Source organism: Tympanuchus pallidicinctus, unplaced genomic scaffold, assembly GCF_026119805.1.
Source record: "Tympanuchus pallidicinctus isolate F22 unplaced genomic scaffold, pur_lepc_1.0 scaffold122, whole genome shotgun sequence".
Classification (NCBI taxonomy): domain Eukaryota; kingdom Metazoa; phylum Chordata; class Aves; order Galliformes; family Phasianidae; genus Tympanuchus; species Tympanuchus pallidicinctus.
The window spans coordinates 18,483-35,749 of NW_026294640.1; the positions used below are offsets into that span (position 1 = coordinate 18,483).

General features: G+C 61.9%; 2 protein-coding genes across 6 annotated transcripts; both read right to left on the minus strand.

Moving 5' to 3' along the window:
• Nucleotides 1–1,965: 1,965 nt before the first annotated feature.
• SF3B4 (splicing factor 3b subunit 4) lies at nucleotides 1,966–7,250 on the minus strand. The gene is made up of 6 exons (XM_052672711.1): nucleotides 7,126–7,250; nucleotides 6,586–6,714; nucleotides 5,765–6,307; nucleotides 5,088–5,282; nucleotides 3,162–3,332; nucleotides 1,966–2,418 (listed from the first exon to the last, which is right to left on the minus strand). Exons 1-6 carry the CDS (start codon nucleotides 7,157–7,159, stop codon nucleotides 2,234–2,236), a joined length of 1,257 nt encoding a protein of 418 aa, XP_052528671.1. The 5' UTR covers nucleotides 7,160–7,250; the 3' UTR covers nucleotides 1,966–2,233.
• Nucleotides 7,251–7,455: 205 nt separating this feature from the next.
• MTMR11 (myotubularin related protein 11) lies at nucleotides 7,456–15,613 on the minus strand. 5 transcript variants are annotated; one of them, XM_052672708.1, is made up of 15 exons: nucleotides 15,538–15,613; nucleotides 15,339–15,451; nucleotides 13,929–14,001; nucleotides 13,699–13,841; nucleotides 12,046–12,266; nucleotides 11,885–11,972; nucleotides 11,709–11,797; nucleotides 11,499–11,620; nucleotides 11,350–11,413; nucleotides 11,036–11,106; nucleotides 10,425–10,597; nucleotides 10,147–10,317; nucleotides 9,526–9,726; nucleotides 9,045–9,305; nucleotides 7,456–8,236 (listed from the first exon to the last, which is right to left on the minus strand). In XM_052672708.1, exons 1-15 carry the CDS (start codon nucleotides 15,581–15,583, stop codon nucleotides 8,105–8,107), a joined length of 1,968 nt encoding a protein of 655 aa, XP_052528668.1. In that variant the 5' UTR covers nucleotides 15,584–15,613; the 3' UTR covers nucleotides 7,456–8,104. The 5 variants fall into 5 exon arrangements, 4 of the variants coding, with proteins under 4 accessions (XP_052528668.1, XP_052528667.1, XP_052528666.1 ...); XM_052672707.1 differs by having other exon boundaries at nucleotides 8,120–8,406; nucleotides 8,890–9,305; nucleotides 9,526–9,723; XM_052672706.1 differs by having other exon boundaries at nucleotides 8,120–8,406; nucleotides 8,890–9,305.
• Between the last annotated feature and the right edge of the window lie 1,654 nt (nucleotides 15,614–17,267).

The window sequence follows — 17,267 nt, forward strand, 5'->3', positions numbered from 1 at the left end:
GGCATTTTCTCCCAGAAATACCAGTTTTCTCCCCTCTCCCACCGCAAATTAAAACCCACAGCACCGCTCCTGCTCCGAGATGTTTGCTTCAGAGGCGCTCCCTGCAGCGTTAAGAAGCCCTGCCCCGCTCCCAGCACCTGCAACAAGGGATCCCAGCTCTCCTCCCATCTTCTCCGTGCCTTCAGCAGCATCACTGCTCATCTGGATGCACACCAACGCAGGCACGAGAGCAGAGGAAGACAAACTTGAGCCACGCGCAGGGGAAGATGAGTACAAACACTGGGCACGAGGTAAATCGCACCCCTCAGGAATCTCTGAAGAAAAAAGCACCTCCATCCCAGCTGCTCAGAGCACCCAGCGGAGCCCCTCGCAGCTTCTGCCCTCTTAACCAGCCCCACTTCACTGCTGAGTTACACCTCGGCCATTTCCTCCTCCCGCTTCAGCTCAGCTCCTTAAAGCAGCAGCTGTGAAGCCACCCTCGCTTTGCTCTTAGCACAGGTGGACGAATCGGAGCCAAACAGCGCCAGGGCTCCACTCGATCACCCTGCGGTCACCTCTGTCGGTGCTGAGGCCGTTGGTGCTGAGCTCCTCCTGCCGTCTCACCAGCAGCTCCAGGCTGGGGGCACCCAGGCAACTTTCTCAGAAAGAAGCGACGCCACCGGGAGCAGCGCTGCAAATCAGCGCGGCACAAAGAGCCCCAGATCTGCAGAGTGAGAACACGCGGCAGCGAGGACAGCACTGATGTTATTTCTGCTGCAGCCCCTGATAAAACACGATTACAGCACAGCTGAGACGAGCGCACTTTCCTTTTGCCTCACGGATCCTTCAGCGGTTATTCACGTGCCAAAGGCAACATCACAGAGGGGAAAGAGAGCTTGTAGATGGGCTTGGCTGTTTCCCCAGCCAGGCTCTGGGCTTCTATGCACCTCACAGGCACTTCTCAAACCACCCCGCCATGACTAAAGCAAAGCACGGCAGCGTTTTTTCTCTCTGGCCCAGAAGGGTGAGCAGAGATTGAAGCTAAAGGTCGATTTTAGCCCTAGGAAGCTACAATAAAAATAAAACAGCAAAGAGTAAAACCAAAGCTGAGAATAAGATCCTTTCTCCTCCACAGAGCAACAGCAGGGCAAGGTGGTTTCCCAACAAGTCTCTCCCTCCAACAAAGCCTGCCTGCGAAAAGCAGGATCCCCATCCACAGCCCTGGTTCTCCCACAGTGCCACAAATACTGCAGGAACCCAAACGCCACCAAACGCTTCCTGTGCATCCGAACCATTTCAAGTCTCGCGCACAGAATCCCACCTCCTCTCCCCCTGCTCCCACTGCAGGCTCTCACACCTCCCTGTGAGCCCTGCTGAAAGCCAAGCCTCCGTCCTCCTCGCTTTCCCCACTGCTGCAGAAAGTGCCAAATTTTCCTTCCACCGACTCAGCTTTTGCGCTTCCCTGCTTGTCAGCCTCGCTGGTGCAGAGACCGAATCCATCCCGAGGGGCAGTGCTGGCAGCTCAGCCCCACGAAGCGCGCAGAGCACATGGAGACCAGACCTGCTCTGCCTCCTTCCCAGCAGCTTCACTCACTGGGTATTATTCCCAGAACCACAGCTTGAAGGGCTTCCCACGGTCGTGAGCAACGTCAGAATGAGATTCTCATGAGGCAAGGATTCGGGGGGGGAGCCCTGGAAAACCCCACCAATTTCGTTCCCAAATTACTCTCCAAACGTCCTGGCCATCTGACCGGGGCTCTCTGGGATGACGGCATCCAAGGATGCAGCAGACCTGAAGGCTCAGCCGTCCGTGATCTTCACTGAAGGTCTGCCAGCCTGCATGGAGCCCAACAGCCACCACCCCAAATTCAGCAGCTCAGCGGGACGGGAGGGCGGCCTCAGCACCAGCTGCTGTGTATGGCTGCATCCCAGAGCTGCATGCCAGGCCAGAGCAGCACCGACACCCCCCACCTCAGGACGGCCTCCTATTCTTAAAATGTTTTATTTGTAAATGGGAGATCACTGCTTTACGCGGGGGGGGGAGGGGGAATCTTCAAAGAGAGGGAGGAGGAAAAGGAAAACAACAAAATGAATGCTAGAAAGAGGAGGAGGAGGAGGAAAAAAAAGAGGGGGAGAACCGTGAGAGGGATGGACCCAACTACGCCTCTTCCCTCTGGGCAGAGGTGCATCAGCCCGAGGTGAGCGGCAGCCTGAAGGAAGGACTCACGGCAGCACGGCTCGGCTCCGACGGCCTTCAGGGCAGGGGGCCTCGCAGGGGGCCACGCGGGGGCACCCCAGGGGGTCTCTGAGCCGGCCGGGGGGGGAGGGGGACTCTCTGATAGCCATAGGGCGGGGGGCGAGGGGGGCCGCTGTAGCCGTGGGGAGGCATCAGGGGAGGGGGGCCACGCATCCCGTGGTGCGGCATGGGGCCGGGGTGACCTGTGGGGAAAGCAGAGCTGTCAGCGACCTCTGTGCAACAGACAACCACCCCACAACCAGCCCCACAACCAGCCCCACAACCAGCCCCACAACCAGCCCACACTTTTAGTTGGTGCCCGTGAGCTGGGAAGCTCACCTGTAAACCAGAAGGTTGATAGAAGCCCCAAGCATCGGCCCTGCGAGGGCTACAGGCCTGGGGCTGCCCCGCTCAGAACACCTTCATCCCACGGCACCCCATGGTAGGGCTGACCCCACAGCTCAGCTCTCAGCGGTGGGTGGCATCGCTCTGGGCCCTCATCCACAGCCCCTCTCGTGGTGATCGGTGCCCAGCCACTCCGTGCCAAGCTCCAAGGGGACACGAGGCAACGCTGCCCCTCACTCCCCTCCCCCAAGTCCCTCCTATGACCCCAGCACGACTGCTGGACACGCAGGCCTCGAGAACCCTTCTTTTGGCAAAGCCCAGTTGACATCTCCCCTCAGGAAATAGGGAAAAACATCAGACTGGGCAGTGCCTGTCCTGCAGGCAACGTCCCACAACCCCAGAAACACAAAAAAAAGCCCTGGGAAACCCCACCAAGCAGCACGGAGCTGCCAGGTCCCGCTCTGAAACGCCTCTCTGCGAGGGGACCACGCATCACCTCCTTCCCAGCCCTGTTAAGGAAGGGCTGCAGCAGGCACTGAACTTGACCGAGGGTCTGACGGACAGCAGATCCACGCTCTGCCTCTGGCAGGCACCAACTTACCCATCGGTGATCCAAAATGAGGCCCTCTGGGTGGCAAACCCATGGGCGGGGGGCCGGGGTGCGGCATGCCGGGTGGGGGCCGAGGGGGGGGTTGGCCTCCAGAGCCTGGTGGTCCTGGGTGATGCTGGCCCATCCCGGGCGGGCCGTGGTGCACCTGCATGGGAGGCATCCCTGTGGGGACAAAGGGAGCTCAGGGCGCCGCTGCCGCAGCTCCAAGCGCCCGCTGCAGCCCACCAGGCCGCGCCGGTTGAAACGGCGGGTATGAAAAAGGGGCCTGACGGCAGCTTTCTGCTCCCAGCCAGGAGATTTAAGGGGGGAAGGCAAGCAGCCCTTCTCTGAAGCACAGAGAAAGGACGGAAGTGAACAGGAGCTGGCTGCAGCGCGTCGGAACTCGGCCAACTCCAGGAGAAATGCTATTCTCTGTGACGCCAGGTGATTTTTCCACACTGTGTTTTTAGATCAGATTTCTTTCTCGTAGAAACAAATAGATCATGATTTAGCAGACGAATCTTTCAGGTTAAAGTAAGGCTTTCTAGGGGACTGAACTCGATGATTCTTACCCCTCTGATTCTGTGATAGGCAGAAGCAAGAAAAACCAGCAAGTGTGGCACAGCTTTGCACAGGGGCTCAGGGAGAAGCCACCACCTGGGAGATTTCCATCAAGAACCCAAGCATCCGGACTTTGAAGCTCGCTCTGCTCTGAGCAGGAACAAAGCCTGCATTTCCCCCCCCCCACCCCCCCCCACAACAACTCTATTATTTTAAACTCGTAAGGAAACAAAACCAAATCACCGATTGCTTTCTCCTTCCCAAAAAGAAAGAAACAGGAGCCAGGTGCAGCTCCGTGGAGCAGGCAGCGTGGAAGCATCACTCAGGCTTCCCCGTGCAGAGCATAATTGGCTGCTGCACAGCCTGAAGAGCCGGGCTGCGACAGGGACAGCAGCAGCCATCTGCTCAGCACAGGCCAGGGCTGGGATCACACAAAGCCCCCTAATCAACCTTGGGGCAGGGGTTATTATAGAGCAGGGGTTATTATAGAGCAGGGGTTATTATAGAGCAGGCAAGATGAGAAACAATGAAATCAGAACTGGTTTGGTTTTTTTCTTCTTTAAAGCCAATGCAAAACGGATTGAATTCTTGCCTTGAAAGCCACAGGGTCTAGAGGGATACGCTGCTCAGTCCCCACTGCCACAGGGGCTCAAAAGGGAAAGGAATCAAAGAAACATTTGGTTCTCGTGCCTTGAATTAGCTGCCACCCAGCTGCAGGCTGCGCAGAGCAGGTTCACACTTCCTTCACTTCACACCAGAGCCAAATGAGGGCGGCTTGGAGTCTCATCGACGCCCTTCCAGCCAGGACAGCACCCAAAAAGCCTGCAGTGCAACGGCCTCTGCCCCCCTGTGCCCAACACAGGGCCAACGCGTGTCCTGACCCAAACTGGATGCCTCCCACGAGGGAATTATTTCCTGGATCACCAAAACGCTCTTCAGAAATCCCGCTCCATTTCTGGCACATTTTAGAACGCGCAGAAGAGAAACCCACAAGCAGCCCTGCTGACGTGACGCATTTGCTCCTACGCAGATCCTCCCTGTTTTTCCTGGGGAGGAGAGCAGCCACCAGGCTGCCTTGTGCTGCAGAGAGCAAGATCTTGTGCAAAAATACAGCCAGCACACAAACAAACGCAGCCCAGGGCGCTCAGACTGCCGCTCCTATTCAGCACTGAGCAAAACCAGTGTCTCAGCAGCTAACTGAGGCACCCTCTGCCCTGTCTGCCCGCGCTGTGCTCAGTGCCTCCCAGACACCGGCAGTAATTCCATCCCCGTTTTACAGAAGGGAAACCTCACGGAAGAAACCACAAGAGGGGGTGATTTATCCAAGGCCGGAAAAGGTTCTGCATCTCCCGAGCTCGGTACCTGGCTGCCACGTACCTGGGTGGTGCATGCCTCCTGGTGGGAAGGCGTGCGGGTGAGGCGGGTGCCCTCCGGTGGGTGCAGCCCCAGTCGGGGGGCCGGGGGCACCGGCTCCAGGTGGCATCGGGGGGGGCGGCATGGCAGGAGGCATGCCAGGAGGCATTGCTCCAGGAGGCGGCACCGGCGGGGGAAATGATCCTGGGGGTGGGAGGCCTGGAAGGAGGGAAAGAGAGCAGCAGTGAAGATCTGGTCGAGCGCGGGAGGATGAAAAACAAGCACAAAGAGTCCCAGGTAATCGGGAAGGAAGCGAAAGCACGATAAGGCACAGCAAACAGAGAAACCAGCAGACTGAAGCACTAGGATCCATCCGCTCCATAGTGGGAGAGCACAGGCTGAGCTGCTGCAGCATGAGCAGAATTCCCAAGGATCACAGCCTTGCGATCCTGCAGGGCTCTGTGTTGTCACCCAGAGCACCCACACTGCGCAGCTCCACGCAGAACAAAGCCTTTCAGCTCTGCCCCAGACACTGCAGTAACAGCAAATGGGTGATGAGACTCGGGAGTCCTATCAGCACCCAGGGCATCCTGCTGCAAGGCGAAAGCAGGCTGCTTCCACAGACCCCAAGGCAGAGACAAACACACACACACACAGAGCACCAAAACCACCTCTTTTCAACCCAGTGTGCCTCTACCCACCTGGAGGGGTGACACCAGGTCCCAGAGCAGTGACCACAGGGGTGGGGACAGATGGAGGAGGAGGAGCATCGGCAAACAGCTGGTGGGGCCGATCTGCCTGGGAGAGCGGATTCTGAGCGGCCAGGAGCCTCTCAGCAGCTGAGCCGTGCCGCTCGCCTTTGGAATCCTTCTTGAAGGCGTAGGACACAGTGATGGGCCTGTTGCAGAGGTACTGTCCGTTCATGGCCTCGATAGCAGCGTCAGAAGCATCAAAGCTGGCGAAGTTGATGAAGGCATAACCCTTGGAATTGCCCGTGTCCGGATCCCGCATGATTTTGGGTGTCTGTAAGATGACCCCGAAGGCGCTGAAGGTGTCGTACAGCAGCTTCTCGTCGATTTCGGGGTCCAGGTTGCCTATGAAGATGTTGGCCCCCACATCCAGGTTCTTGTTGTGAGCCGAGGCTTTGTTCACTCGGATCGGCTTCCCATACAATTTGATCATGTTCATGATTTTAATGGCGTAATCTGCATCCTCCTCGCTGAGGAACTCCACGAACCCATAGCCTGCAACAAGGCCCCACACAAAGCTTTAGGTCTGGGCAGAACCACGGCCTGACGCTGCCCCCCACTGCCTCCAAGGGGAACGCTGCTCCTGCAGCCTGAAGGCACCAACCCTTCTTGCTTAGAAACCGAGCCCAAGGCTCTCCCAAGACAGAAAGCCCTGCAAACCACCCACCCTCACCTCTCTTCCTGCAACAACTGCTCTCTGACCACACTCCCCCCAAACCCCCCGACTAAAGCATTCTTCTCCACGTGAGTTTTTGGGGAGCGTCGCCACTCACCCTGGTGCTGGCCTGTGACTCGATCCTTGGGCATGTGGGTGTTGACCACGGGGCCCGCCTGGAGGAAGAGCTCCCACAGCAGCGGCTCGCTGACCTTCTCGTCCAAACCCCCCACGTACACAGTCGCATCTGGAGCAGAGCAGAAAAGAGACCGAGTGAGCAGCACGCGGGAGCTGCGGGCCTGAGCCTTGAGCGCCCGATGAGGAAGTTATCGGAGGCTGCAGAGATGCCAGAGCGGAGCCCTGCCTGAAGCCGGGAGTCAATACGGCCTCCTTATGCTGTTCCAAATCCGAGGCTCCGCAACGAGACCCTGAGAGAAATCAAAGCCCCTCGGCATCCCGGCCACGGGGGAGCCGACATCCGCGAGCCTTCCAACGGACTCACAGAGAACCACAACCGCGGCCTCATCCAGGAAGGCCGCGCAGCCCCTCCACCTCCCGGTGACCCACAGAACTCCATTCCGACAACCACCCGCTCGCCCTCAGCACCTCAATCGCCCCCCACCGACTCCCCTTCCCACCGCAGCCCCGCACCGCTCACCCTGGTTCCGCTCCGAGATGGGCCCCGCCGCCATCTTGCCCCGCTCCCTCCCGCGCGGCACCGACGCAACGCGACGTAAGGGGACGTAAGGAGACGTAAGGGGACGTAAAGCGCCGCAGCCTCACGCTGTGACGTCACCACGGCCGCTAATCGGAAGTGACGTTGGCGCCGGAGGGCGGCCGCCATGTTGAGTTAATGATGGAGCGGCCTCCACCGCGCCCCTCCCCTTGTGTCGCGATATCCCCCGCAGCGCCTCGACAAACCGCGACATTCCCCGGGTGTCGGCCCCCTTCCCCCCCGGCACGCTCCTCCAATGGCAGCCACACGCCGTTGCCTGCAGAACGCTGTGCTTTAATAGGCAAATACAAACACCGCTGACACGCGGCCCAGCCTCCCCCCCTCCAGTCGCGCCGTGCGGCCGCGGCTCCCGCGTTGTGCTGAGGGGTCAGAACCGCTCCGCCCCATGGCGCTGATCCCCCCTGAGCCGCGGCAGAGGGGAACCCCAGCGCCGCTGCAGGGCCTCCAGTGAGGAATGCGGCCCCATAGAGCCGTGGGCCCCATAAAGCTCTGGGGCTCCAAAAAGCCACAGGGCTCAAAAAGCTACAGGCCCCCCAAAAGCCCCAGGCGCTAACGGACCACAGGCCCCAAAAAGCTGTGGTCCCCAAAAGGCCCCAGCCTGCCCAGAAAAACACAGGCAATAAAGAGCCGTGGACCTCAAAAAGCTGTAAGCCCCCAGATCCTCAGGTCTCAAAGAGCCGTGGTCCCCAAAAAAGCCCAGGGCCCAAAAAATGCTGCTCCCCCCAAAAATCCCAGGCTCCAAAGAGCCACGGCCCCAGCGTGGAGCAAAAGGAAGCAGCTGAGCCAGGGGGGCCGCGTCCCTCCACAACCCCCCGACTGGAGGGACCCCGAGGGATGAGTCCACCCCTGCAGTGTGTGTCCCTTCAGGGGGGGCTCCCACCCCCAGGGCCCCCTGAGACCCTCACCGTGAGGGTGCCAGGGGGCTGCTGGTGGGCTCAGCGTGGGCCCCATCCTGCTGCCATGCATGGAGCCGGTCCTGCAGCAGAGCCAGCTCCTCCAGCAGTAGGGCCGGGCACGGGGCCAGGCGGCCACGCTGTGGGGGACATGCGGGGTCAGGGTGGGGAACTGCAGGGTCAGGATGGAGACGTGGGGTTGGAGAGGCACATATGGGGTTGGGGTGGACGCACATGGGATTGGGGTGGATGGATACATGGGGTTGGGATGGTCACACATGGGGTTGGGATGGACGCACATGGGGGTGAGGTGGACACACAGGGTCGGATGGACACATATGGGGTGTGAATGGATGGTTACGTGGGGTTGGGGTGGATGCATATGGGGTTGGATGGACAAACATGGGACTGGGAGGGACACTCGTGGGGGTGAGATGAGCATGTGGGGTTGGGGTGGATGCACATGGGATTGGGGTGGATGGATACATGGGGTTGGGGTGGTCACACATGGGATTGGGGTGGATGGATACATGGGGTTGGGGTGGTCACACATGGGATTGGGGTGGATGGATACATGGGGTTGGGATGGTCACACATGGGGTTGGGATGGACGCACATGGGGTTGGATGGACAAACATGGGACTGGGAGGGACACTCATGGGGGTGAGATGGGCATGTGGGGTTGGGGTGGACGCACATGAGATTGGGGTGGATGGATACATGGGGTTGGGGTGGTCACACATGGGGTTGGATGGACAAACATGGGACTGGGAGGGACGCTCATGGGGGTGAGATGGACAGGTGGAGTTGGGGTGGATGCATGGGGTTGGGATGGATGCACACTGGGGTGGATGAATGCGGGACTGGGTTGGTCACACGTGGGGTTGGGATGGATGTACATGGGATTAGGATGGACACAAGGGGTTGAGAATCCCCCAGCCCCATTACCTGTGCCTCAGGCAGACCCCGCAGGTAGCAGCGTCGCCAGAGCCGCACGGAAGGTCCTGCAGCACAGGGCAGCAGCAGCCCCCGGGGGGCTGTGGGAATAGGGTCACCCCCCCGATCACTGAGGGTCTCCAGGGAGGGGGCCCAGCGCAGCAGGCGAGGGGGGGGACGGCCGCTCCGCCACGGGAAGGGCTGTGGGGTCAGAGAGCCCTTGGACAGAGCCAGCACCGCCCCAGAGCTCGATCCTGACCAGGCACTGGCAGGCTGGGAATCAGGAGAAAACGGGTTAGGGGCCGTGGGGGGAAACCCAGCGGCTGGGGTGCAAAGGGGTGGTAAGGAGAAATAGGGGAAAAGGGGTTAGGGGCAATGGGGGGGAAACGAGAAAATGGGGTAAAAGGGGGAAGGAAAGGGAAATGGGGAGAAAACAGCGATTGGGGTGAAAAAGGGTGGTAAGGGGGAACGGCGGCCCCCCCAACCCACTCACTGTGCCCGTGTTCTGGGGGTCCGCAGCATCGGGGGTCCCCACGGGGCCGGGGTCCCACGCCGGGTTCCGGAATCGCGCCCGCTGCTGCCGGCTGTAGCGCAGCCCCCAGGCCCAGACGGGGGGCAAACGGCTGCTGGTGCTGCTCGGGGGGGGGTCCCAGCGGCCGCTCACAGGGGTGTAGGTCTGGGTGCGAGGCTGCTGCTGCAGGGGGACAGGGGGTCAGCCCCAAAAAGGGGCTGTGCAGGGCGTGGGGAAACCGGGGTGCATATGGGGAAACTGGGACGGGAGGTGGGGAGGAATGGGGTGGGAGGGGGGAAACTGAGCTGGGGGGAAATTGAGACAGGAGAGGGGGAAACCGAGGCCCCATATGTGATTCAACTTCCCTCCCACCTCTGTTTTCCCTCTCCTGCCCCATTTCTCTCCCCTTCTCCATTCCTCCCTATCCTACCCCAGGCGTGCAATGGGGCAGGAGAGGGGAAACAGGTGGGGGGAAAATTGAGGCAGGAGAGGGGGAAACTGAGGCACAGAAAGGGAAACTGGAGGCGTAGGGATGAGGAAACTGAGGCAGGAAAGGGAAACTGAGGCACTGAGGGGGAAAGTGAGGCAGGCCACCCCGCTCACCGCCCCACCGCGGCCCTTCTGCCTCTGGCAGCTGAAGAGGAAGGTGCTGCAGTAGGGCAGGAAGGTGCTGTCGTGCAGGGCCAGCAGGTACGCCTCGGTGAAGCCAAACGCCGCCGGGAATTGCCGCAGCAGCTGCCAGGTGCAGTCCAAGAACAGCAGGAAGACGGGGGACTGCAGGGGGTTGGAGGGGGGGGTAGAACACGGGTGTCACCCCCAGGGAGGTGATGTGGGGTGGCACCCCCAGGGGGTGACGCAGGTGAGGGGTCTGGGGTCTCCACCTCCTCGCGGGCGCTGTCCCGGCGCAGACCGAGGCGCTGAGGGAAGGGGTGCCCCGCTGCCACCCACTCGCGCTGCACCAGGCTCTGGAAGCCATGCAGGCTGCGTGCATGGGGGTCCGCCAGCAGCTGCACCAGGGAGGCCAGCAGGCAGCTCAGGTCACGGTCTGAAGGCTCTGGGGGAAGGGGGACGAGCGGAGAGGAATGGGGGGGCGCCATCGTGACCCCCACCCCAATGCCAGGACCCCCCACTCTGGCGTCCCTCACCGCAGTGCCTCCCTCCTCATTGCCCCCCCCACCCTGGTGTCCCTTGTCCTGGTGTCCTCCCCACTCTAATTACCCCCCCCAGTTTGCCTCCCACCAACGTTCACCACTCCACTGTTCCCCACCCTGGTGTCCCCCCACCGCCACATCATTCCCCCACCCCAGTGTCCGTTGTCCCGGTGTCCCCCACCCCAATTCCCTTCCCACCCCAATTCCCCTCCCACTAACATCCCCCGCCCCAATGTCCCCTATCCTGGTGTCCCCCACCCCAATGGCCTCCACCCCAGTGTCCCCTCACCCCGGTGTTCCTTCCATCCCATTGTCCCCTCCCCATTGCCCCCCACCCCTACCCTGCAGGACAACAGAGCACCGTTTCCCTGCCAGCAGCGATGCCACCTCCACAGCTTTCCTCAAGCAGCCTCTGGGAACCGGGGAGGAGAAGGGGGGGGGTCAGTGCTCCCCAAAACGACCCCAGTGCCTCCTGGGGGCAACCAACCTCGCAGCCCCTGCGAGACGCTGAGCCCCATCCAACGCAGCTCCCTAAAATGCTGAGGGTGGGTTTGGGGGGGTGTCCCCCAATCAAGGCAGCGCCGCAACGCCCTGGGATTGGTTTGGTGGCCCCCAAAAGTGAGGGGGCTTTAGGGTTGCACCCCCTAAACCTCACCGGACGTGCTCCAGCCACCGCGTCCCTTCCAGCGCCGACAGCCACTTCTCATCAGCTGCTGCACCTGGTTTGGAGGGGGGGAGATGGAGTCAGGCAGTGAGAACGGACCCTGCCCCCCCCCCCCCTCCCGTGACCCCCACCCCTCTTACCAGGCAGGCACAGCGCCCGCAGCCTGAGGTGAGCCAGCTGGATGTCGGGGGGGCTGGGCAGCTCGGCGGTGTCAGCCAGCACACACGGCCTGCATCCGGCACCCAGCAGCACCTCCAGGCACCTGGGGGGGGTTTGGAACAGCACCTTGCATGGGGCCGGGCATAGTGACCCCCCCTCCCCCCCTCCAGCTCCCCCCAGGCTGGGGTTACCTGATGTCCTCGCTGCCCGGCTCTGAAGCTGCGTGGAAGCCAGCGGCTCTCAGCAGGTCGCTGCCATTTGGGTGGTGCCAGCACAGCCGCTGCGTGCAGATGGGACCCCCCCCCATGTCACCCCCCCACATCACTCCCCCCCCCCCCCCCCTATCACCCCACATCCCATTACTCACAGCCAGGCGGCGCTCCTGGAAGTGGGCGAACGTCCGCTTGAGGTCGTGGTCCAGCAGCGTGCTGGGCACCCACAGGTAGCGGGGCAGGCTGCAGGCGGGCGTGTTGGGGTCCCGCGTGGGTTGGGGGCACATCCCACCCCCCCCCGCCCCCCAGTACCTACCTGGGGGCCATATCGAAGCGCTCGTTGACGGCGCTCACCCTCCAACCCACTGCCCCCAGGCGCTGCAGCTCTCGCTCCCAATCCTGGAGGCTCTCGAAGAGCAGCGTGGGGGGGGAGCCTTCGTCCTCATCCTCATCGTCTCCCATCGTGGCATCCACGTGGCTCCCGCTGTCCCCTGGCCACGTGGCCGTGTCCCGCGCTCGGGCGATGGCGTTGGCCACCTGTGGCAAGGAGCGAGGGCTGAGTGCTGCCACCCGCCTGAGCCCTCCCCCCAAAACTGCTGTGTGCCCCCATCCTCAACCTCATCTCCCATTGTGGTATCCACGTGGCTCCTTATCCTGCTTGCACCCCAGTCCCATCCAGCCCCATCCCAGTGCGTCCCAGTCCCATCCAGCCCCATTCCAGTGCATTCCAGTCCCATCCAATCTCATCCCAGTACGTCCCAGTCTCATCCAGCCCCATCCCAGTGCACCCCAGTCCCATCCAGCCCCATCCCAGTGCATCCCAATCCCATCCAGCCCCATCCCAGTGCATCCCAGTCTCATCCAGCCCCATCCCAGTGCATCCCAGTCCCATCCAGCCCCATCCCCATGCATCCCAGTCCCATCCAGCCCCACTCCGTCTGCATCCCAGTCCCCACTCACTCTTATCCTGATCCCAACCTGGTCCCATCCCATTCCCATCCTGAACCCATCCTGGTCCAATCTCAGTCCCATCCAGGCCAAATCCCAGTGCATCCCAGCTGCATCCTGATCCCAGTCTGCCCGCACTCTGACCCAAGCTGCAGCATCCCTGCCCTTATTCCATCTCCAAACCAGCTGCATCTCGCTCCCATCCCAGCCACATCCTGATCCTATCCTGCTCCTATCTCAGCTGCATCCCAGCCCTGTCCCAATCCCATCCCAGTTGCATCCTGACCCCAGTTGGTTGCAGCCTGACACTTTCCCAGCTGCATCACTGCCTTTTTCCAGCCCCATCCCAGCCCTGTCCCTGTTCCCACCCGCCTGTGTCCTGATCCCACCCCACGACCATCCTGATCCCATCCCGGTCCATCCGGGCTCCAACCCAGTGCATCCCAGCTGCATCCCGACCCCAATCTGTCTGCATCTTGACCCCAAGCTGGCAGCATCCCTGCCTTTATTCCAGCCCCCATACAGCTGCATCCCAATCCCATCCCAATCCCATCCCAATCCCATCCCAGCTGCATCCCAGCCCCATCCTAATCCTATCCCAGCTACATCCCAATCCCATCCCAATCCCATCCCAGCTACATCCCAGCCCCATCCCAATCCCATCCTAATCCCATCCCAATCCCATCCCAGCTACATCTCAGCCCCATCCCAATCCCATCCCAGCTGCATCCCAGCCCCATCCCAATCCCATCCCAGCCCCATCCCAATCCCATCCCAATCCTATCCGAGCTACATCCCAGCCCCATCCCAATCCCATCCCAATCCCATCCCAATCCCATCCCAGCCCCATCCCAATCCCATCTCAATCCCATCCCAATGCTATCCTAATCCCATCCCAATCCCATCCCAGCCCCACATCCCACTCCCCACACTTGTGCGATGGCGTTGGCCACCTGCAGCGTGGAGCCCTGGGCCGACACCACACATGAGCCCCCAGCCCAAACGCCGTCCATCCCCTCACCCGGAACGCCTGCAGCCCCAGCCCGTTCTCTGGGAAGTGGAAGCGCAGCAGACGGAAATCCCGGCAGAAAACTGCCAGCTCCTCGGGTATGAAGGTGAGGCTGGAGGCGGCCGTCAGCACCGTGGGTTTGGTGAAGCTGCTGGCTGAGAAGGGGGGGAGGCGGTGGCCATCAAACCCCCCCGGGTCATTGCAGACGGGGTCGAGGTTTCGTCCCCCATCCTGTCCCCTACCTGCCACCAGTGTGCGGATGCAGCGCAGTGCCACGCTGTAGTCGCTCTGCAGGAAGGGGCTGAAGCTGGGGGGCTGCAGAGAGGGGGGGAATGATGGGAGGTGGCTCGGGAGCCTTAGGGGCAGCAGGGCAGGAGCAGAGCCTCGCAGCCCCATCCCTGTCCCGCGTCCCACAGCGAGGAGCTCCCAGGGTGAAAGGGGCAGTGGGGGTCATATCCAAGGAGAGGTTTGGGGAGGGCAGGAGGGGGTCAGGGTGCATGAAGGGATGGGACCACACTGGGGTCAGGATGCAGTCAGGGCCAGTCTCAGATGCAGCTGGGATGGGGATGCGATGCTGCTGGTGTAGGATCGGGACAGGATCAGGGTGGACACATCCAGATGGATCAAAATTGGGTCAGGATGCAGACAGCTTGGGGTCAAGGTGAAGGCAGGCCGGGGTCAGGAGGCAGCTGGGATGGGACTGGGACACAACTGGGATGGGGCTGGGATGGGATCGGGATACAGCTGGGTTGGGGCTAAATGAAGGCAGGGATGCAGCCAGAATCATTGGATCACAGCACGGTTTGGGTCAGAAGGGGACCTTTGAGAGCATCTCATCCCTCCACTGCCAGCAGGGACACCTCCAGCACACCGGGCTGCTCAAAGCCCCATCCCACCCGACCCCATGGATGGGGAACCCTCAGCCCCTCTGCGCAGCCTGTTCCACCATCTCCCCATCCTCACAGTTAAGAATTTCTTCCTACTATCTCCTCTGGATCTCCCCTCCTCCAGTTTAAAGCTATTTCCCCTCACCCAGTCGCAACATGCCCTTATCAAAAGTTCCTCGCCAGCTTTCCTGTCAGCCCCCACCAGGTCAAAAGATTACGGGTAGTTTAGGGTCAGGACGGGGATGGGATGTGGATGGATTGGTTCTGGGTGGGGTGGGATGAGAACATGGGTGGATGGGGACTGGGATGCAGCTGGGACAGGGTCAGGGTGCAGGCGGCTGGGCCAGGGTGTATGCAGATGGCTGGGCTAGGAATGCAGCCAGGATAGAGAGCATGGATGGGGTTGGGGTGGCATTAGGACACAAGTGGATGGGGACAGGAAAGTAGCTGGGACAGGGCTGGGGTGCAGGTAGGAGAGGGTCAGTTGCAGCCGCTGGGAGTCAGGGTGTGGGCATCTTGGGGTCAGGATGCAGCTGGGATGGGACCAGGATGGGACACGGTCGGATGGGGACAGAGATGCAGATGGGATGAGGACACGGGCGGGTCGGGACGGGGATGCCGCTGGGTCCCGGTCAGGGCGCAGCCCTGAGGCTCAGCGGGCAGCGTGGGGTGAGGACGCAGCGGGTTTGGGACCGCGACGGGCCGCAGTTGGGACGGGGGAAAGGGGGAGGGGAGGAGGGGGTCGCGGCGCTGCGATGTCCCCACCTGCGCTCCGGGCACGAACGCCACGCGGACGTTGGTGCAGAGCAGCGTGCCCCGCACCGAGCCGCCCGCCCCGCGGTGCCGCACTCCCCGCGCCGCCTCCAGGACCACCTCCCCTACGGGACGGGACGGGATGGCACGGGACCCCCCAGCAGGGCCGGGTCGGTGCTCCCCATAGCGGACCACCCCCCCCACTCCCTACCTGGCAGCACGGGGAGGGCCGAGAGGCCGCCGCGCGTCGCGCTCATGGCGGAGGACTTTGCCCGCAGAGCCCCGCCCGGACCCCCCCGCGGCCCGCGGAGCTCCGCACGGCACTGCCCGGGGGGGGGCGGGGCGGGGGGTGGGGCGGCTGCGGAGCCTTTGTGGGGTCCGGGGGCCCGGGGGGGGTCCGGCTGCCCCCGGCCCATCAAAGGTGCGCGGTGCTGGATGTGGTGCCGAGTCCCATAGGGATGTTATGGGGGGGGGGGAACCCCATGAGCCCTGTGTGGGATGGGTGGTGCTGGGGGCGTGCAGTTCCCCCCACAGCAGCCCACCGGGTTATAAGGCACTGGATGGGGTGGACTGCAGGTTGCTGAACCCCATAAGGTTGTATAGGGTTGGGGGGGGAGGGGGAGGCGAGGGGGTGCAGCTCCTCCCTCCCCATGATGTTGTGTGGTGCTGGAGGTGGCAGCTCCCTGAGTCTTACATGTGGTGGGGGGTCTGCATCTCCCACCCCACAAGGTTCTGGAGGACAAGTAGATCCCCACACCCTATAAGGGTTTATGGGTCTGATGGAGGTGTGCAGCTCCTGGCACCCCAATGCGGTGGCACAGTGCATCTCCCTGCGCCCCACGAGGGATGCGTGGCGCTGGAGAAGGGGCCTGCAGGCCCCAAACCCCATAAGCTTGTGTGCTGCTGGATGGGGGGCTGCAACTCCCTGAACCCCATAAGGGTTGCATGGTACAGGAAGGGTGGGGAGGGGCTGCAGCTCCCTGAGTTCTGTGGAAAGATGGGGAAAAGGCCGAGGGGGTGCAGTTCCCTCCACTCTGGAATTTTTTAAGGTGCTGAATGGTCACACAGCTCTGTGAGTCCTGTGTAGGGTTGGGGGGGCTGGAAGGGGTTGCATCTCCCCCCACTCCATAAGGTTGTATGGTGCTGGTTGGCGGGGGGGTCCTGCAGCTGGCACCCCAATAGGTTGCTGTGGTGCTGGGGGAGGACAAATCTCTCTCTGAATCCCATAAGGGATGTGTGGTGCTGGAGGGGGGTGATGCATCTCCTCACCACCCCATAAGGGAGACACAGAGTTGGACAGGGGGTCTACAGGACCCTGAAGCCCATAAGGGATGCGTGGTGCTGGGGGGGGGTTGCACAGCTCCCAGCACCCCAATAGGTCAGCATGGTGCTGGAGGGGGACATGAATCTTCCTGACTCCTATAATGGAAGCACTGCTGCACTGCGGACGTGCAGCTCCTGCATCCCACAAGGGATGGATGCTGCTGTACCCCACACCTCTCCCCAGCCGGCCCCACACAGCCCCCAGCCCCTCTTGCCCCCCCATGACTCACCAGACACCCTCCCCCGCCCCCCCCCCCCCGACTTCTTTTGGCCCACAGCCTTTTCAAGACTCCCACAATGTGCATCTCAGGCCATCCCCAATACTGCACCTGTAGGAATACGGCACCCGGGGCCCGGCTGGGGCTGGGGCTGCAGTGCTGCGCAGACGGGAGGAATTTCCTGCAGGCCCTCAGCCAGGGCCAGATGCCAAAGCTGGGGTCAGCCCAGGATACCGACGTGGTGCAGCACAGGGGAGCGGCTCCCAGGTCAGGTTCTGCGGGGGCTTTTGGGATCTGACCCCAAACAGGTTCACCCCACAGAGCCGTGGGGCTGCAGCCGCCCCTTTCTCCTCCTGCCTCCGTTTCAGTGTTTTATGGGGCTGGGTTGTGTCTGTGCTGC